This window comes from Chenopodium album, chromosome 17 (genome assembly GCF_948465745.1).
Source record: "Chenopodium album chromosome 17, dcCheAlbu1.1, whole genome shotgun sequence".
NCBI lineage: Eukaryota > Viridiplantae > Streptophyta > Magnoliopsida > Caryophyllales > Amaranthaceae > Chenopodium > Chenopodium album.
Window position 1 is genome coordinate 48081962 of NC_137850.1, and position 22044 is coordinate 48104005.

Sequence of the window (22044 nt, forward strand, 5' to 3'; positions counted from 1 at the left end):
GAAAGGTTTGGTAAAATGTCATCTTGGTTACAAGTTCAGACTACATATTACATCAAAACAGTCAATTATACAGCACCAAACTGGGAATCAAGTCATAGTTAAAAAAAAAAAAATGTGATATTTCTTTCAAGATATTACTATAGTTACAGATCTTACAGAGCATAATTCATCTATTCTACATTGTTACAAGTTACAACAATCAAGATGCTACCTTTTTACTCTTCTTTTTGGCAGTCTTGGTAACGGCGTCACAGGCCTCTCTTTTCCGTTTAGAATTATTAATATTGTTTTCATTGTTATCGTTATTGTTGCCACCCATGCTTGCTGCAGGCTTGCCTTGAGCTTGCAGCGCGTCTTTTACAAAGAATTTTAGCCTCCATAATGTAGATTCACTCTGAGCAACAGAAAGCCATGTCAAATGTAAAAACCTTAAATTTATCTGACCAGATGCTAGCCTGTGGGGCAGACAATACATCCAGCAAACTAGATAAGGAAAAGGGTACCTGAGCATCTATATCGAGGTCCACCTCCTCAGCATTTGCTACAAACCCAGGATTGCTCATGGCAACAATCTCTAAAGCTCCACTGAGGTCATCGGTGGATAGTCTTGTGAGGGCTGTGCCAAGCTGCCTTTTCTCTTCGGTTGACATTTTCCTGACGTTTGATGGTTCAAATTCACATTTAAAATTGCAGAGAGCACATAGGCCAATGTTCAGCCAAAGAACCAAAATAACTACTAAAACACTCTAATTAAAGGTTGCAAACAAGTCGTTGGATTGGGCGCAATGTGGTAATAATCAGCAATTTTGAGTGATTAGTCATTTAGTTTGGTTTTAGATTGATTCAGATCGGAATATCTACATATCTTTTGTCAATTAGACATTAATTTTTATTTTGGGTTGGATCAATCTCAATTTGGACTAGAATAAGGTCATGTAATTTTGGGTAAAACTTGGGTTTGAATCAGATACACATTGCTAGGTTTAGTAGTAATAAAACAATAATAGGTTAAGCAACTACAATTGATACATATAGGACAATCATCGTTTACCTGCACCTTTGAACCAGTTGTTCCCTAAGATCTTCAAGGTGAATATCTGCCTCAAAAAGCTGAAAATAAGATTAAGAGGAAAGATAAGGGTAAAATACATATCTAAAATTGTTAACCCATAGAATAGAGTTTTGTATAACAGATAACAACAAATACATGAACATTGCCTGAAGGGAAAATGGTTGAAGTTATAAGAGCCATTTACCCTGATAAACTTTATATTAGTAAGATATTTGTACCACATCTCTACTTGATAATAAGCCAAATTTTAGTTTATTTACTTCACAAAAGAATGACCGAGATGTTTAGAGAATTTCTGATATGTTGTACATTAATCATTATTACAGACATATTAAAAGTAAACATGGTGTTTCAGGGATAACCAGTCCTGTAACTGTCAAAACAGTGATTGTGAAATTTATTTAGCTGCATCAAGTTACTTGAGTCACAAGGTAATTATGGACTTCTGAAATCATAGTTGGAAAAATAACCTTCAGAAACACAAACTATTCAGGTGAAGCTTAATTCAAAGTCAATTTCAGTTAGGAAACAACTAGAAATCAACCAGAAACACAAGAAAGAAATCATTTTAAATGGCTGTTTGAAGAGAGAGACTTCAGGTTAAATTCTAAATGAGAAAATTTCAAGCAGTATGGACATCCTCTGCATATTCATATAGGGTAATTTGCTTTAAGTGCAACTTACCTGGGTTAGTAATGGAATACTTATAGTCCATTCATTTTGAGAGTACTTTGGGCATCAAATTTGGAGTAGTTTGCAATGGTTTCAGAAAGTATTTCTGTTATAATAGTACAATAAAATAAAAAGTAAACATATATTTTTACCTTAGTGCTCTCATGCATCATGTTTGACAGGCACATTGATTGGAAAATTGCTAAAAATATTCTAAAAGTTTCACAGAAACAGTCCAATCATTCCGAGGAAAGGAACAAACCTCAGTGCTTATTTCCCTAGCCATTTTGGCATAAGTAGCCTCTTGAGCTAGCTGCATGCTAAGCTGTACATCAGCCTCCTCTTCTTCTCGTCTTTTTTCCTGCAACAGCAACCTGCCTTTTTTAATAGTGAAAGATTGATAAAATATGAAAAAACTGTTATATAACAAACAGCTAACAACTGTGATCACACAAAGAATGGTCTAATGATCACCGGAATCTCACCTCTTCCGCAACTTTAGGCAAAAACTGTAGCCACTTCTCTTCAAACTTTGCCAACAAGGTCCTTGCCATGACATGGAAATCATTCTTTTCGTCATTATATTTCATTGCATTCTTGAAAACCAACCTCACATCTGCACAGATCTCCCTTACATGTTTATATCCACTATCATCCTTAGCTTCCATTTGTTTCTTTATCGTACTGAAATCCATAGGTTTTTCAATAATCTGGTAGAAACAGAACAGTTGAGTAGAAAATTTCCAGCAGCTAAATAACTCAAAAGGCAAACAAAAGCAGATAAGTTGGAGGAAACAGTCCGTAAAGGTTTCACAACAAATCAAAGAAAACACCTCAAGTGCAATAAAGACAGTCCCCAATTCCCCATAATTATTAAAAAAAAAAAAAAAAAAAAAAAAAAAGAAAAAAAAAAAGAACATCTCTTAGATACTGCAATATCATTGTCCATTAATAAATATTCTAACTTCCTATTTGACATTTTGTGCTCTCCAAGATGGAACTTTGACAATCAATTTCTCCAGTTATACTTTAGAAAGACGAGAGGGAAGATACAAAGACAAATCTAACAATAATATTCTTACAACTTCTAACAAATTAAAGGATAACAGTATCAAACTTTGACCAGTAAAGATTAAGCAGAAAAGTTTTAGGAAGAACAAAGAAGTGTTCACAGTATAAAACGAAAAGAATTAAACAAGTGAATAAAATGAGAAAGGATTCAACTTTACCTCATAGTAATCATTCAAACCAAGGCCTTTGACGTCTACAGGTTCCATAAAAGGCCATGCCCACTTGTGTTGAGTGATCTGAAAAGCACAGGGAAAAATTGCGGATTATCAGGACAATTATCCAATTTGAAGTACGATTCTATAGATTGCGGCAATTGACCAAGAGCGTAAGAACAAGGACAGCCGCAGCACCATGTATCCAGCCATTGGTAGCAATTGAGGAGGTCCACATGTACAAAGCAGAGCAAACATCTTATCAGGAAAAAGGAAGTAGTGCAGGCAGCACTAATAAGTGAAGAATTTCATCCAAAATTCAATGGTTTCTCCTTGTCACACGCACAACCAAATGGCTGAAGGACACATCCTAGACATTTCAGCAAACCAAAACTACTTCACCCTTCTTTCCCATACCAAGCACCTTTTTGGCACTGCATAACTGAAGCAAACTCTACAAATCAGATATACTTATTCCGTTTCTTTTTAGATGAAACATTTCTAAATTTACACAATATATTTCTACAGAAAAACATAGTCATGTGGAGTTTGGTTAGATTCACCTTGATTTATACTTTCGAAATATCAACTTTCTTTATACCTTTTACATGTTGACAATTAAGGATATTAACGACTGAAGATATGCATAATTGCATAGGCAAGAAAGAAGTATTTTATCTAAATAAAAACGGAGGAAGTATGTGTTTAGCAATAGTTGAGAACTCAAGGGCAATATAGGTTGGATACTGCAAGCTCCACTGACTTCATAAAACATGTAAGGCGGTAAGCTACATCTTATGCAACAACCTTGTCCTAAATCAGCATACAAGTGAAAATGTTTAAGGAGACCTTATTTCTATTTAACAACTCTAATGTACAATAACCTACAACTTTTTAAGAGCTGCAAAGGAATTAGCTTGAGAGATTTTGACGAAATCATTCCAAAGGTTCCTGCTGCTAGTTTGATACTGTGGTCGGTAGTTTGGAAAGTGAAAATAATCAGATTGTTTAATTGGCTCAACTGAGAACCTGCCCACTTATCCAGCACTGTCAGCTGAATGCCTCCTTATGTTTTCTGTGGTCTCTCCTCTCCCTTCTAGAAAATACCACAAACATCTAGGTGAATCTTATGCACAAAGGCTATCGTTCAACACACTTGCAGCATCTTTTTATAGTTGAAATCTACAAGGTTTAGGTAGGCTTTTGGATTGCAGCTCAGTTTTAGGTTGGCCATAAGAGAGCTGCCAACTTAATTCCACAGTCCAGACACCAGAATTTGAGTGAAATGGGCACATCTCCCTCTCAATTACGAATTTAAGAACAATATGTCTTGTCTCTCACCTTATCCAGAAAACCTACTCTCCTACTTAACCACTAACAAAACAATCACTCCCATTCACAAATGACTTATTGAGAGGAGAGACCCAGACCCTCCCTGCCCCCAAATAATCACAAAAAGAGCTTTAAAGTCCTATACTTCCCATCTAAACATGCCCATGTTCAGCTAATTCAGAGTCATTATGCTACAAAATTACCACAATAGTACCAATTCATAACTCATATTTACTCAAGACAAGTGAAGAAGATTCTGGAGAAAACACAATATATACGCAAATAGTTCTTGACGACTTGACGTCAATCAAGCAAATACATGAATATCTAGTGTTCAGAATAATAGGAAGAAGAACAGCTATCAGAGGATTTGTATCCCTCTAATGAAGAATTCATATGCCCATTATCACCCCAAATACACTTCATACCTAAAAAGCATAAGAAAACCATGGTTTACAGAGGACACTCGTGTATACTTTGCCATATTTGCCGTGCATCAATAACTCCATGAAAAGTAGACAACAGTACCCAAAAATGAAAGGTACTTACCAAAGAAATATTACTTGAGGACGCAACTCACGGAAGTACAAAACTGTTTCCAATATTTACTCGTAAAAATTATTATTTAAACAAGTATAAACAAAAAGATGAGATATAACAAAAAAAATACCTGATTTAATATTTTGCCAAACTGACGTATCAGCTCCTGCATTCTCTTTGACGCAGCTGTTTCCTTGCATGTTGCATCCTGCTGCTGCTTTTTGGCTTGAGTAACATGTCTCTCTTTATCCTTGTCTTTGTCCTTAGAAGCTGAGCCACCTTTTGAGCTGTTAGCTTGCTTTTTACTGGTGTTCAGGTAGAACTGCTCAACCTCACGAACTTTTTTCTCGATCTGCATACATATAACTCATGTTATTATACCTCATACAGACAATAAAGACACATTGACGATAAAGGAATAACACACTCCCAGACTGGTCTGCAAGAAAGTTAACATTGGAATATATTTTAGCATGTAACATACTTGCAACAAAGAAAGCATGCTCGAACGCGGAACACCTCTAAGTCAAAATCCCGGGCCAATGCGACACTTGCTGCCAGCCAGGCAAGGCCAAAAGCCAAGGCGTCACTCATATCACATGTCACATCCCTAAGATTACTAATTGCTGATGCAAATGCAATACAGTATGCAACAGATATTGACATGGGAAATTTTGCATCAAATTACACACAAAAATACTTCTAATTAGTTCATTTACCTTATACCTCATGGATTTTTATTGTTACGAACAAACAAGCTCTTTCAACCAAGGGTAGAATTGCCATGTCATGTATTGCAATATGCATTCTTAATCATACTGAAATGCAACAACATTGGACATGCTTATGGTGCTATATTCATGCTAACAACTCTTTACAAATTTTCTTTTACTTTAAAAGATCAAAGTGATCGGTCACCAACAAGATAGGTATACCCTAAACTAGCAATTCACACAACTCCAATTCAGAAGCAAACTCACCGTATTGACTTGTGACAACACAACATCAACTCGATTCTTGTAATCTTCCATTCCATAATCACCCATTTTCAATTGTCAATTCTCACCCTCCATCTGAAATACCAATTGCACAAAAACCCCAGTAAAATTTAAGGGTTTCGCAACACATTAGTAACCCCAGTAAAATTAAGCTTGAAAAATCAAATAATATTCTTCTGGCTTAAGAATATCAACTCAAATTGCACAAAGTAAAATTCTAGCAACAAAATCAATTGTTATAATTTTTCATAACTTTGGTAATTCTAATTCATAGTTCAACTATAAATCTACCTTAGAAGAAGATGGTGTGAAACTAAAATCCTATGATTAGGAAAAAATAAATAAATAAATAAATAATAAATCTTACCTGAGAAGTTGCTTCAATGGAGGAGAGAAAGATGAGAAGCTGCTTCAATGGAGGAGAGAAAGAAGAGAAGCTGCTACAATGAAGAACTCAGAGTAAGCTTCGATGGAGTACAGAGAGAAAGAGGAGAGCAACTTAAAATTGAAAAGGGGAAAAAAATGGCAAAGAGGAAAGCAGCAATTTGCAGTGTCTGGAAGCTGACTATGTTACAGTATAATTAACGGCGGTTTAACTCATAAGGACTTTTAGGTCATGTAACTCGTGATCGATGGAGCACTAGTTTGGCGTGGTTGATTGGAAATTCACACACGGAGTAACAAATTTCAGGTCAAGTAATTAAACCCTCTCAATTAGCTAAGAAGCGCTTTAGGGATATAGTCCACCTATTTTCTTCTCCGTTTCTTAATCTGGTATTCCTGTCAGTCTGTGATAATACTCCCTCCATTTTTATTTAAGTGTCACATTTTCAATTTGATACTATTCACATGCACCACTTTAACCTTTATGTGTAAAATAAAATATGGCAAAAGCTAACCAACGCCCCGGGGGCGTTGGATAAGCTAGCTAAAAGTAGAAAAATTAAATTAAAAATTAACATTAATTACACTGATCGACGCATGATTTTGTCATGCTTTTCCAAATTAAAACTATTTTAGGTAATATTTTAAATGTTTATCCAACGCCCCGGGGGCGTTTGTTAGCAAGATCCATAAAATATTATCATTTTTTTTTATTTTTGGTGTTCCACCCGTTTCACCCTTTGGGCTAATCTGGATTCGGGGATCAGTTCTGGGTGGTTAGGTTCCAGTCTCCTCACGATTTTTGTTGCGGGTTACGGAGGATCGAACACGGGTCCTCCATACCAAGTGTAGTTCCAATCACCACAACACTAACAACCAATTGATATAAAATATAATCAATGAATACTTACTCCCTCTGTCCCAACTTACTTGTAACATTTTGACTGAACACATTTGCCGATACACATGTTTGACCATCGATATCTTTCAACATATATTTATAAAAAATTTTATATTAATAGACTATACATTAAAATAGACCCAACAATATCTTACATGGTTACATTGACTTTCATATACGGAGTAATAGATAGAAAATATGGTCAAAGTGAGATGTGTGAATAGTGCAAAAAGTCAAAACGTTACAAGTAATTTGGGACGGAGGGAGTGTTAGAATCATCTCAAAGCATAGTTTTCAAATATCAGCTTTTAATGATTTATATTTATTAAAGACTAGATTAGTGCCCGTGCATCGCACGGTAGTAATAATTTTTTTTTTTCCATAATTAATTTGTGATATAACATAAAAAATAAGGCAATTCATATGAAATATACAAATGCAATGTGTATAAGAAAATTGAAATAATAAGGCCAAAATTATTAAAATTAAATTGAGAAAAAAAATTATTGTTGATTAGTTGTGTTGAAAATATTTAAAAGTAGTATACATTATATTACATTAATGATGCATGTTTTTTCCAAAAATAACTATACACGTACTTTTAAAAAATACGCTAAGTAGAATAACAAAAATAATAATAAAAAATTATAGATGACATCATATGTTGTTTTGGCAGGAAAATTTTTAATGATAGTTTGACATGTGTCAAAAATGATGTAAGCATATTCTGTTTTAGTATTAGTTGATAGATATCATTGGTCAAAGTTATGCATTAGCAAGTATACCAGTCAAAGTGAGACACTTAAATAAAAACGAAAGTAGTATAAGATATTACTATATGTATTATAATCAACTTAATTTTTTGATAGAGTATACTTTTTCATGACACATATACTTTATCAATTAACAATACGAAGTACATGTTGTACTAGGATTCGAAATCCTTACACGATGCAAGGGTAAGAATTACCCCATTAGTTTCTTTAATCTACATTAGGCTAGTAGGAGTATGTCACTTTCTAATCACCCTATTAAACAAAAAGTATGCAAATTTGTAAATAACCCAACATAAATTCCCTATTAGCATCACATTAATGTGATAAACTTATTTTATCCCAAAAAACACAATTGGTAAATTTGTATTTTTTACGAGTAAATACAAGTTGATATCAGATATCAACAAAACTTGTTAATATCAAGGCTAATTTTGTAAATTTAACTACCACACCAAGGGTAATATTGTAATTTTAGCAACCACACCCCCTTTATCTCCCCTCTATCACCACCGTCCAACCTCTACTACCACCCACAACACCACCTTTAGCTTCACTAGCCTTAACGAATCGACCCCAGCCGACCACCACGGGCCGCTGCACCAACATTCGATCGCCGCAACACCACTAGTACGAGCAAATCCCTTCCCTAAAGGGTTTGTATGGCCCCAATTTTCATAAATTGCTACTAGGGTGTCATTTTTTTGGCCGGCCGGTTGGCCGCTGTAGATCCGCGTATGTGGTCGACCTCGGGCATGGGAATGGAGGAGAGAGAAGGAAGTAGTGGCCATGGGAATGGAGGAGAGAGAAAGAAAAAATTGGTCATGTGAGGGGAGGAGAGAGAAAAATTGGTGATATTAACAAAAGTTTGTTGATATCAGATATCAACTGGGTCTGGCTCATTTTTTAACTTATCTATTCAAAAGAAACCACTCTATCTAAAAAAATTCCATTACCAAGCAAAACTTGGTAATGGAATTTTTTGAGGTTACGAGTTCGAGCCCTACCAACTACAAAATAGTTGGGAGTAAACCCTTTACTCCTCCTCTATTCTCAAGCGATGATCTGCGGAGTAATTAACAAGAAATTTCAAGAATCTCACATAGATCAACAAAATAAGTTACATTGACATTGTAGTAAGTAAATGTGATCATTGATGTAAGAGGTTTAGCTCTAAATAAAGGTTTTGCTTGTAATATTACTACGTACAATTTTTTTTTTTTTTTTTTTAATTTTTTTAAAAATTGAATAATTAATTAAGTAATTTCCTCTTTTTGTTCTTTGTTAAAACCCTGTAAAACCCTTTCCTCATTTCCCATCCCCGAACCAATACTTTGCAACCTTGCAGCCCCTCTACCATGGCTGGCTCAACATCAACTAAAAACGATTCAATGAAGAAGAAAAAGAGGAAACTCGCAACTTCCCAAGACTTACCTAAACCCTCTAAAACAGCTCGCAAATTAAACGATACAAAAGATGAAGAACAATGCACAGTTGCAGAGACACAGAAGCTGGAAAAAATGGAGGTGGAGGAACAAATTCCGGGGATTTTTGGAGGGCCCCACTTATGGAGGAATTTAGACCTCGCTTTGGCAATTCAAAACAATGAACTCAATGAACACAAGTAAAATTTTGCTGATTTTATCTTATGTTGTTGAATTTATGAACTGGGTTATGTTTGATTTTTGTAGATTATGTTGTTTGTTAGGTGTAATTTACTGGGTTTTGAAATGGGTTTTCTGGGTGTTATTTAATTTTCGTTTACACTATGAATAAGTAATTGGAAAATTTACACTACTGAATAACATTTCTGGGTTTTATTCAAATTTGCTATTTTTATCAATTTTATTGCTTAAGTTATGAATAAGTATTTGGGAAATTTTATTGTTTACAATGTGAACAAGTGAGAATATTGGGGGTTAAAAATTTAGAGCCTCTAGCATGGTGAAAGAGCTGAAATTTAGGTTTTATTGTTAAAATGTGTGGATTGCTTGATTCGACTAGGTCGATTGCAATCATGGTCTTTGAATATGTTTAAGAGGAATATGGATAGTGTTAAACCAATACAATGTTTTAAATGCAGGAAGGTGGAGTTAATGTTTGAGTTTGTAAATTCGAGGGCCAGTAAAGGAGATGATGACTCTGAGAAGGAGTCCAATACATTGAGTATTTCAAGATTAATAGAACGCATTAGTGATCGGATTCAGTCATTGTTGATCACCTCTGCAAAGAAAATTAGGGCAGGAGAAAAGGAGTCCGAGGGGCCACATTTTTTCATGGATTGTAGATGCTGGGAGATACTCAAGTTTTGCTTGAAGGAGTCTGAAAGGCTGCATGTTTCATTAAGATTATCACGGGATCTATTAAGGGTTATTTCATGTGTGGCTAAGAGTGTGTTGCATTCATTTAATATTGCTGACACAGATGTCATGGAATCCACTTTTACTAATGTAGAAATGATATTATTTAACACTATAATTGACTGCTTAAAGTTGATATTTTCCTCCAATTGCCGATTGTTGAGTGAAAATCTCGATCTGTGGGCAGTGGCTGTTAGCTCGGTGCTTGAACTTGTTATTAGAATGTATGATGACATTAGTCAAGATAGTGGTGTGCGGAACTTGATCACAGAATTCTCGTGTTTGGTGCTTGAGCCGTTCTCCAAGTTCCTGAGGCTGCACCCTTGCCGCAAAAATGGATTTCGTGATTTTGTAGATAAACTTCTTGAATCATTGTTGCACCTGCTTGGTTTGTTGCATGATCAGATCAGGGACAGAAGTCCTGTTCTGGTGAAAAATTTAGTCAAGCTGGCAGAGGAGATTCTTTCTTATGGATTGTTTCATCCAATTCACCTTGATGAATATCTTAGCTTAAACGTCACAGATAGGTACAGTTCAGCTGATCAAAAACTGGAAAGTGCAAGAACGGCCATCAAAAGCTATCACAGACACCTTTTTGACAAAGTGGAAAATCTTGTTTCTGAGAGAAAGATAAAGGCTTTGTCTGGTATAGGAGAATTGTTCCGTTTGTTTGTTATTAGTGTTAAAAAATTGAAGAGGGATTCGCAGGATCCTGGAAGTTTGAGGACCATTGAAACTCAAGATAAAAAGCATCCTTCAAAGGCTAGTAATTTGACCTCAGAGAAGAGTCATACTTCTTCGACTTCTGCCTCAGAAACAAGGAAGTCGTTTTTCGATTTTTTTGTGCTTACCATGGAGCCGTTGTTACTTGATCTTAGTAAGAATCTCCAGTCTGACCTTCAATCTGGAACCTCCTTACTGAATTTTTACCACACTCTCAAATCTGTAAATAGGATTTTGTCTAGCATGGTGTGTGAAAGCGCCTATCTTAGAACAGAGGATAGTTCTGGAGGGGCTTGTCTGAATTTCTTCAAGATAAGCTATGGTCTATTGATGTCGTGTTATGCTGAATTCAATCCATTCTTTCTGTCAACATGGAGCTTAGATAGTTTTGTGGAAGTTGAAACATTGAACTCATTGGCCAAAGAGTTCATTCTTGTAGTTGGAAACTTCCTTGATATTGAGTATGGAGTCATTGGTGATGACTTGGTTAGCATATGGCTTATGATTCTAACCTGTTTAGCATCAGAACATTCTTCAGAAAATGTGTCACAACACTGCAAGTTGTATCCAGTGACAGTTGACCTTGGATGCCGACTAATTAATCTCTATAGCGAGCTTCGCCAGGTTAGTGCAAGTTTCGCTGAACATTTTGCTTTTGTTGACAGAGAGTTATGTGAATGTGAATTGAAGCTTTCTAGTTGACAGATTAAATTTGCTCTTCATTTCTATAATAGGTCATTTTCGATGAATTGGCCTTACTCCCCACCTCCAAAACCCCTAATTATGTTATTGATAATCTGGTTGCAATAGCTGCTGGAAGTGTTCCATCTTCTCTATAGTCCTTGTGGTACATAATTATGCTGGCTGTGTTTGAAACTGCTGTCTTTTCCCACCTAATACATCCTAGCAAGTTCCTACAGTACTTGGTACCATTTTAGCAGGATTTTTTGAATTAAGCTGCATGCGTTTAAATTGCTGTCTTTTGCCACATAACACATAATAGCACAATTTCTTTACAAGTATTTCTTTTTTCTAAATTGAGGACAAGTAGTGTTTACAGCTTTACACATTTTATGTTCCATTGATTGGTCTGATGGTTTATTATTATGTAGGTGGATCGTGCTGTTTTTGCACTGTGTAAAGGACTGAGGCATATATCATTTCATCAAGGAGATGTTGACATCTCCTCCCTACATTATGATAAATTTGCCAAATCAGGTTGTTTGCTATTGTTTTCTCAAAAGTTTAGGCTTGCTATTTGCAATGTGATTAAATCTATACCTGAAGGTCAGGCTGTTGATTTTGTTCAAATTTTGTCTGCTGACGTATTGGATTGTTTGGAGTGGATGAAAGTTGGCAATTCTGTGGTAGATGAATATGAAGTTGGAGATGTTCATTCTTGTAGAATCAGCGCTCAAGCAGAAATTTTGGGTGTGGTCTTGTCTGAAATTTATACTCTAGTCCTGGATTCACTCTCAGTTTCTGCCGGTTACAGTTACCGTATGGGGGAGTCTATAGAGGAGCTGATAGTGGTTTTACGTCCCAGCATGAGGCATTTGACTACCCTGGAGCAAGATGGTTCTGATGAGTTTGTTTTCTCAGTGCTGGGAATAACTCAAAATAAGAATGTGGAATGCAGAAATGATTTATTAAATAAAGTTCCCTTGTATCTCCAATTCTTCTTTCGTGTGTATGTATCCTGTCGAAGCTTGTATCGCCAAACATTGAGCCTCATGCCTCCTGATTCATCAAAAAAGATGTCAAAAGTGATGTCTGACTTTTATACAGCTTATTCTGGCAAAAATTGCATGGAGAGGACGAAATTTAAAGATAAAGGATATTTTTCTTGGGTCAAATCTTCAGTTTCTCTTCTTAGTATCATGCAACATTTAAGGGATAATATTTTCCAAGAAGGTTCCACAGATTACTGTTGTTTGATTTATGTAATGCATATGATGGCTTTACAAAGACTTGTTGATCTAAGTAGGCAAATTCATTGTGTGGAGTATCGTTTGTGGTGTAGTGAGAATGGAAGAAATGGCAAATCGGCGGATGATGCTGATAAATCACTTCTATGTAAAGATGAAGGAAAACAAGAGAAGTTGGAGAAATTTTTGTCGGCTTTAAAGCAAGAAACAGCTGGTCTAACGAATTTCATCATGAAATATCTTTCCACAGTGGACGAGAATGAACAGCCTACCTTCATTCCTAGTGGAACAGCTAGTCCAGCCCCACAGTATGTGCTCTTTGACTCTTGGGATTTGGGTGTCTGTACAGTGAATGAAAAAACATTACCTACTGCAATCTGGTGGATTATTTGCTACAATATTGATATATGGTGCCAATATGCTACTAAGAAGAAGTTGAAGTTGTTCCTTTCACTTTTAATACTGAATTCACTTCCATATAGAAGATTTGGGGAGTTCGAGAAGCAGTATGAAAATTATGCCGGCGAGGCAATGAAAGTTACCAAGCATCAAATTTCACAGGAACTTCTTCGTGATACCAGTTTCTATGATCAAAGAGTAAGATCCAATACAATTCTTCTTGATTATTGATATACATAGTTATTTATTATTTATTTCTTTAATTAAAAAACCTGACCTACTTTAGACTTAGCTGTTGTTCCTATTTCTATTCGTCTATTACTTCCCTGTCCCTAAATGGTAGGTCACATTTTATTAGGGTTATTTTTAAGGAATTTTGTAGCAGAATTGCACCACATATCTATATTTTGGCAAATGACATCATCTAATAGATTGATCAGCCCGCAAATATGTCTCTTTTTAGAACAGTAATCTGTTTCCCTGGGAATTTCCTAGAAACTCCGTACTTTCCTTTTACATAATACATTTATCTTTGTTTACGGAATTTGCATCAACGATTCCACTGCTGTGGTACAGTCTGACAAGGAGACGTTCAGCTTGTTCCTGCCTGTTTTATCTTCCTACTTAATGATTAAGTGCTAAGAGCCTATGATAGTGTGATGTCTATCCTTATTATATCATTGGTTTTGATATGGGTGGTAAGGCAATTATTTGGTGTACTCTTGAATTCTCTTGCTAATGTAACATCTATTTTGAATCATAAATAGACAGGGATTGGAAAAAAGAAGCATCAATATTGATCTCTTTCCTTTTTATTTTTTATTTTTTTTTGTGTGTGTGTGGGGGGGCGGGGGGGGGGGGGGGTGGTGGTAATTTGGGCGAGGTTATGGAGATCTGAGGATGTCTTACTGATGTTATGTCATCGTTGTTGGTTCAGTTTTCAGTATTTATTTGAAAATTAGAGATAAAAATATGAAAACTAAAATTATTTTTGAGATTTTTTTATGTTCGGTTATAAGTCAAAATAAATTGTCTTCACTCCTCAGACATGATGTTGATTAGAAAATCCCAAGTAAATTGTCCTAAGTGGCCATGCTTGTATGTAAAAGACCTATGCATCTCAGTGGAAGTCTCTGGATGGATGTCTCTACCTATATAATGTCTTATTTGATTTGGAATTTTTAATAGATGCTTGTATTTATTATCAGTATTGGAGGGTTGTATGATTTGGAGGTCAATGTCTGTAAGAATCAAAACTTAAACAAAGTAAGTAAATGACCTGGGTGGTAGAATATTCATCACTTTTTTCAGCTTTGAAAATCATTGTTCTGGCTGAGTTGTAAACTTCTTAAAGATGAGAGGTTGATCTTCAATACCTCAGCTGCTTCATCAAGAAAGATTTTTTACTCCCGAAATCTGAAGAATACTGTTAATTAGGAACAAAAATTGATCCTTTCGTCTCTTACTGTTTAATCTCCAAGTTGTACAATCTTACTTGATGCCTGAACCTCATATCATCTTGTCAATGTTTTTTCTTGTGCTAAGTGATAGGTTTGAGATAATACATGATCATGGTCTATTCTACTAGTTTGTGCGCAGGTATATGCCATCGAGGGTTTGCCATGTTTTAAAGAAGTGTATATCTCGGTTATTTAATGATTCGACAAACACTGGTGCTGAACTTGGTTCCTCTGATTGGACCTATGCTCTTGGTGTGCTTCAGAACTCTGCCCTATTTGCGAGGGACCAACTGATTACTTCTTGTCGTGGTCATGGTGATTTAGTCAATAAACAAAGTGACGAAGGAACGTCATTTACTCCGACCAATGACCCTCTTGCTGGTTGTCAAAGTGTGCTGAACCTCTTGTGCAAGATGTGTGAGATTACATTAAGCTTCAAATCTTTCTCACACTCTGTGATTTACTTAATTAACTTTGAAAGGTTATGTTGCGTTTAACTTTTCTTTCTCATGTCTACTTTTTTTTTTTCCCCTCTTCCCTTTTTATTTGGGTTGTAATTTGCAAAATTATGTGTAACCAATCCTAATTTGATTTTTCTTATTCCTTTCCAGTCCTTATTACTCTTTGATGTTCTTGTTTTCTCAACCTTATCTCACCTATGACTGCTAGCTCATCTGAAACGTTTCATTGTCCAGGCTCATAATTGGCTGCTTACTAGGTGCTCACAGATCACCGTATGTTCATGACCATCACGAGTTCCTTCGACTACTGGTTTCATGTCGCCGAGCTTTAAAATATATATTAATGGCATTCTGCGCGGATAAATCAGAAAATTGTAATCCCACAAAGATTCCAATACTGTCAGAGGTTCCATCATCTATTCATTGGCTGTTGGAATCTGTGAAGATTGTCAGTACATGGTGGAATACATTGTCATCACAGAACAGTAGTAACTGTAGTGATTTGATTGTTTCACTGAGGGATCAGACTTCATACGTGTTTGTCACTCTGTGCAAGCACCAATTTTATACAGCAATTCAATCAATTGCCAGTCCCACAAGCACTGGAAAGTCTGGTTCTAATTGTGATGACAATCTTTCAAATGAATTTAATTTTTCTGAGAAATTATCAAATGATGTCGAAGTTTGCAAAGGTGTGATTATGATGGTTGAGGTATTGGAGGAAGAGACAAAAAAATCCCTTTTTTCTCTGAAAGAGGCCTTCAGTGATGGAGATATGGAGGTAGATGGTCGACCTGTAGATTTGAGTAAATTGTCCTCTGTTATATCTTGCATTCAAGGATTGCTATGGGGATTGGAGTGCGCTTTGAATGATACCCTTGCTAGTGGTGATGATTTGAAAGTAAAAGTGATGAAGAGTAAAGATAACATCATGTCTAGAGTAGTCAGTTTTATGAATCTTGTGATGGAGCTCATAGGTAAGTCCTCTCAGATTTTTCTTCACAACAATCACCCAATCAAAATGTCTGATGGCCAGGGGCAGCTTAAGAATGGAATTGATACTGAACTTGAGAATCAAATTGGGAATTCAGGTTCTGAGTTGACGACCTTGGCTACATGTGATCTTTCAAATGGTTCTGTTTCTAGTCGAAAGAAGAAAAGGTTGAAGTCAGATAATTCTCACTCCGTTGTTAACGGTCTCACAGAATTTAGGTCATTCAATTACAACTGTCTAAAAATTGATTTGTTGGGGAGCTTCTTAAAAGGCCAGAATCTAGAGGCAGCATTTTTCTTGAGAGGTTTATTTATTGTTTCTTCAGCAATTGTGAGGCTAAGCGTGCTGATTGATTTTCCTTCCTTGTCGCCTAACTTGGTTCAAAATTTTCTTGGATGCTCTGAAGTATTGTTGACAAAATTCTCGGAAATGCTTGATTTTCCGAGTTCATCTTCTTTTGTTTGGTTGGATGGTTCTGTTAAGTTTCTGGAGGCAATAGGGAGTTTATTTACATCAACTAGTTCCATCACAACTAGAAATGTCTACACCAAATTGGTAGAGTTGCACTTGAAAGCTATCGGAAAATGCAGTTCTTTACAAGGAAAAGGAGCTAGGTTAGCTTCTCATATTGGTTCAAGTGCCAAGATATATACTGAAGGAAGAGATTATGAATCAACTATCGGTGACCCTCTCTATGGTTTAGACAATCTCAAAGCAAGGTTGAGGATGTCTTTCAAATCTCTCATTGAGAAACCATCGGAACCACTCCTATTATCTGCTTTGCAAGCTCTAGAACGAGCACTATTCGGTCTACGAGAAGGCTTTCCAGTAATCTATGAGGTAAAAAAAGAAGGTACTGCCGGAGGTAGAGTCTCTGCGATGGTTGCAGGCTCTGTTGATTGCTTGGACTTGCTTCTTGAATTCTATAAAGGTACTTCTGCTCAAAACTTTTCTAAAAATGTTTTGTAAGTTGATTTTTATATAATGCCTTTACAATACTTGAGACCTTTTTTGATTGTTGTTGACTTATCATGGCCCTATTTATCACTGAAAAAAGTTTACTTACCTTAACTTGGGTTGGAAAAGTGTGATAAAAATGTGAGAGTAATGCATGTCTGATGAAGAACTGCAAGGTATGTAAATAGTTCACCTGCTAAATTAGTAGAAGTTTGGTTGTATTTGTTCTGCTGAGAATTAGCAGAAAGCCTGTATAAAATCAAATTCAGTTAGAAGGCATACAGACAGTTGATGCAAGCTCTGTTACTTCTCAAATCGTGTCACTCTTTTCTGTCCTGTTATGTTTTACGTTCTTATCAGTGCTAATATTCTGGTGATAGGCATTGCTTAGCTATATGAACAGAACATGAACATGGCTCTAACTTCCTGTTTATTAAACCTTCAGATAGCTTGGTTTAAACATGCTTATATGTTGATGCAATGACTAGTATTTGTAACATGTTTGATGTCTGATTCTGTTGCAGGGAAAAACCAATTGAATGTCATTAGATCGCAGATCAATAGCCTTTTTTCATCATTATTTAATATTATTGTACACCTACAAGGGCCCTCAGTATTCCACACAAAACCAAACAGTGTTGCAGTGAATAAGGATCCTGACTCGGGGTCCATGGTTCTCATGTGTGTTGAGGTATTAAACAGGATTTCTGGGAAACGTTCTCAATTTCACCTAGATTCCCATCATGTGAGACAGTCTTTGCGTATACCAGCAGCACTTTTCCAAGGCTTTTGCTTCATCAAAGTAGGCAAAGATTCTCATCAAAATTCCATTAGATTGGACGGCAAAGAGTGTGAAGAACTTGAAAGTTACTTTTCGGTTGACAGGCAGTTCTCAGTTAACTTATATGCGGCATCTTGTCGTTTGTTGTGGACAGTTGTTAAACACCGCAATAGGTATATATTTCTTATTTTTTTTCATGACATTCTTCTTGCTTTCAGCAATTTTTGTATGTATGTCTACTAACCATATTGTAAATTTTTAGTGAATGTATACAGTGTATTGCTGAACTTCAAATTTCACTTCAAGCACTCCTCTATTGTCTGGAGATTATTAACTTTGACTCAGAAGACCGAAAGGCTTACTTTACTTGGGTTTTGGAAGATGGTGTAAAATGTGCCAGTTATCTGAGAAGGGTTTATGAAGAGGTATGTGTTAAGCTAACAGCTGTTATCTGCCTTTCATTTCATTTTGGTCTCTAGCTCTCTATTGCTTGATAATAATCATGATTATCTACATTGATGTTTCTTTTAAAGTTTTTTCTTTGCAATTAGTTGAAACCCAAATTCTTTGCAATATTCCCAAATTTCCATTGATTTCTCCATGTTGAATTTCTTTTGTGGTTAGTTGGTCCTTTGACCGATTCTTTACATGAGAAGTGTACTGGTCTAGACATGGGTTCTTTTATACCGAGGACATGCACTTTTCTATCAGTCCATAAGGTTTCTGACTTCTATATCATAGTTTATTATGGTGAACAAAATACAAAGCGGACAATATTACAATCACCCCGAAGAATGGGCTTGTCTTCTAGACAGGGCCTTCTCAAGCCCAGGGGTTTACAATTGGTAATTTAGAATTATAATATTCATTATACTTTGGGTACTTATTCCGGAACTAATATTGGTGCAGTACATTAGTTCAGGGAATTAAAAAGCTTTCAGCTGGATATGGTTTTTAGGAACTTTGTTCTAGTAGAATTCTCGTAGTTACTACACTTGGAGCTGGTCACTGCTAAGTAATACGACTTCAATGGTGAAATAGCCATAAGATAATCTTTCTTTAGGACATTAGAGGCCTATGAATTCACTTCTGGCCTTGTTATTAACTTATTACTGATGCGCATTGTTGTCAGTACGAGTTGATAGCTGTTCATAAATCTTATTTAAATTTCTCGTGGACATATCTACATAGTATTGACTTTGGAACCTTAATTACTGGATTCTGTTACACTCCCTCTTTAATTTCGTATTTTGTCTTGTGTATCATATTTTGTAGATTGGACAGCAGAAGGATAACTTAGGTCAACACTGCTTTATGTTCTTATCAGAATACATAAAGGTTTATTCAGGCTATGGTCCACTGAAAATGGGAATCAAAAGGTAAATTTTCTTTTTAGACTTCTGACGAGTATTATATGGTTACTTCTGTAGTTGTACGAAAAAATTACAATTTTCTCTTCTATGTATTTTTAGGGAAGTTGATGAAGCCCTTAGGCCAGGTATCTATGCTTTGCTAGATGTTTGCTCAGCGGATGACCTTCAGCATCTTCATACTAAATTTGGAGGTAAGCAACTAAGCAAAATACGAAACAAATCACCAATTAAATTGAAAAATTCCTTGCTAACATACATAGAGTATCTGTATGTTAATCTCTTATAAATAGTTGGAGGATTTTCAAAAAAAAAAAATTTGAATTTGTTAACGCATATATTTCTTAAATTGACAGTGCACAAGTACATAAACAATCGTGATGGATCACAGTGGTTTTCTAAGTCTGACTTTGTTGTTTTTTGTTACAGAGGGTACTTGCAGAAGCACCTTGGCAAGTTTGAAGGATGATCACAAACGTCAACAGTATGAAGGAAAAGTGTGACTCAGTAGACAGCATTCTGTATTATCCTTCTCTAATGTGATTGCCGTTGTTTACATGATACTACGGCAACAATTTTGAAGCCTTGCGTTATGCATACTAGATGCACCTAGCTGCACACAAATCTTGTGGCGGCAATAGAAAAGCACAATATAAGCTCTCTTATCGAAGTCCTCATTGATGCACTGCAGGCCACAACAACGAACAGATTCAGCTGAGACAAATTGCTTTCAAGACGGCCAGCTGTGTTTGTCTCAACGAGAACGATACCGTGGGAAAAGATGGGGGGTTTTAGGAAAATAGTTCAATAATTTATAGTCAGGAACACAGCTTTTTCAAATTGTTACACTTATTTTAGCAAATCATAGTTTTCACATTAATTACATAGGCAATCCGATTGGATAATACGAAGTATGACACTAATAGCGACACAATATAGTGGCACATATATTAATTTAATGATCAAAGAAGTCCAATCATTTTGGCCCAATACATCAACCCATATCCACGGCACTACACACTACACAGGTCGGCAGTGCCCCACTAATGAAACTCCATTTATGAGGTGACAAAATTAATCAAACCCTGTTTTTTTCTTGCAAAAATATCTCCATTTTGCTTAGAAAAACTCCAAAATAGATTAGAATATTACAAAAATACCCTTGGATTTTTGTTCCTTTTATCATCTCAATATTGAATTTGACATCTTTTAATATACGTCATGATAGCCCCATCTAAGAAATAATCCTAAACACAAACGCGCAACACAATAAATTAACATCTTTTTGGCGGACAACTTTATTGATAGACCTTAATTAATAATCCCAACCTTTTCTTTGAAACTCCCCTCTCCAAAAACACCACTGTTCTTGAAATAAAAATATGGTAAACTACTCATATCATCAATGTTATACATATCCACCAAGAAGAACTCCCTCTATATTTGATGGATTCACTCTAAGACCTCTTCCTTACCCAGTTCTCCTAATCCTCTTACTAATCTCTTTTTTTCTTGGCATAAAATTCTACTTTGTTTCTCAAGAAGCTGCTGAGACCGTCGAGTTTGAGTTTAATTGGTTGCTCTTGATCACCCCTTTACTCATCATCTTCGCCGTTAAAATCATATCTTCTTTCCAAGGCAGACGAAAGCCTTACGGTGTATGTACCGCCGGAAGGTGGGCCCCAACGGGCTGTTATTGCTACAACTGCCGTGCTTATTGAGTTGGTTCTTGTACTCCTATAATTGTAGTAAGTTTTTAATCATATGTAATTTGATAAGTAGCACGATATTATGTTGTGTAAATGGATATCATAGTGTTTTAATATGTTTATTACAACATTTCAAAGGGTGTAAGTGTAATATAAATACTTTGTATTTCGTATAATACGTGTATGAGCTTTTGAGGCTAGTAACATTTTGTAATTAATGTCTAGATAGTAGATATAAACACTACTTGATCGAATTTGATTGTTTATGTGACTTACTTTTACAGTAGTTTTTTTTTTTTTTTTTAATTAACTAGAAATTGAAGCTAAGATAATATAGTGATAAATTGATAAACCAACAAGATAAAATACATGATTTACATTTAGGAGTTATAATAACTTTTTTAAAAACAAATCTTCCTTTGTTTTTTTTTTTTTTTTTTTTTTTTTTTTTTTTTTATTGTTTTGTGTAATTTGAAAACTATTTCCAATTTTATAAATTTAGGAATTTTTTTTTTTTTTTGAATAAATAAATTTAGGAACTTGTTATTAAGAGAAATTAGAATTTTTCGGCAACAAAGGCGGCTGTGTTTGGGTGAGCCATGCCACTATGCCAGTACTCCAGTAGGCAGTGACTACTTTTAAGCTATACTTTTTTCATCGAATTTTAGAAAGTGTGATGATTAGTGGAGAAAATGAATTGAAGACATAAGTAGCTTACTTTTTCTCATTCACTTTTTTTTTTTTTTTTTTTTTTTTTTTTTGATAGAAAATTTTCTCATACAATGTTATTGTCCTATAATTTTGTTTTGTGCTTCATACACAGAGTAATTCGCACTAAAAAATAAATAAAAATAAATCGTATAGCAATTTCATATACGTACATTCTATTTTAGAAATAAAAAGTTTACCGAATTTTTATAATAATTTAATTCCAATTTTTTTGTCCATGCACAAGATATTTCATACACAAGACTCACCACTGTCTAGCTTAGAACACTTTGCCAATA

General features: G+C 35.4%; 2 protein-coding genes across 2 annotated transcripts; one reads left to right on the forward strand and one right to left on the reverse strand.

Annotated features, from left to right (window-relative positions):
• Nucleotides 1–105: 105 nt before the first annotated feature.
• LOC145590020 (transcription factor GTE1-like) lies at nucleotides 106–6379 on the reverse strand. The gene is made up of 9 exons (XM_081646750.1): nucleotides 6205–6379; nucleotides 5820–5912; nucleotides 4970–5191; nucleotides 2974–3051; nucleotides 2230–2454; nucleotides 2007–2105; nucleotides 1052–1110; nucleotides 504–654; nucleotides 106–394 (listed from the first exon to the last, which is right to left on the reverse strand). The coding sequence occupies exons 2-9, from the start codon at nucleotides 5883–5885 to the stop codon at nucleotides 200–202; spliced, it is 1095 nt and encodes a 364-aa protein (XP_081502876.1). The 5' UTR covers nucleotides 5886–5912; nucleotides 6205–6379; the 3' UTR covers nucleotides 106–199.
• Nucleotides 6380–8712: 2333 nt separating this feature from the next.
• LOC145590021 (uncharacterized) lies at nucleotides 8713–20252 on the forward strand. Its single transcript, XM_081646751.1, has 10 exons — nucleotides 8713–9519; nucleotides 9979–11602; nucleotides 12091–13503; nucleotides 14894–15246; nucleotides 15461–17151; nucleotides 17702–18131; nucleotides 18221–18383; nucleotides 19234–19337; nucleotides 19431–19522; nucleotides 19758–20252. Exons 1-10 carry the CDS (start codon nucleotides 9254–9256, stop codon nucleotides 19829–19831), a joined length of 6210 nt encoding a protein of 2069 aa, XP_081502877.1. The 5' UTR covers nucleotides 8713–9253; the 3' UTR covers nucleotides 19832–20252.
• Nucleotides 20253–22044: the final 1792 nt, after the last annotated feature.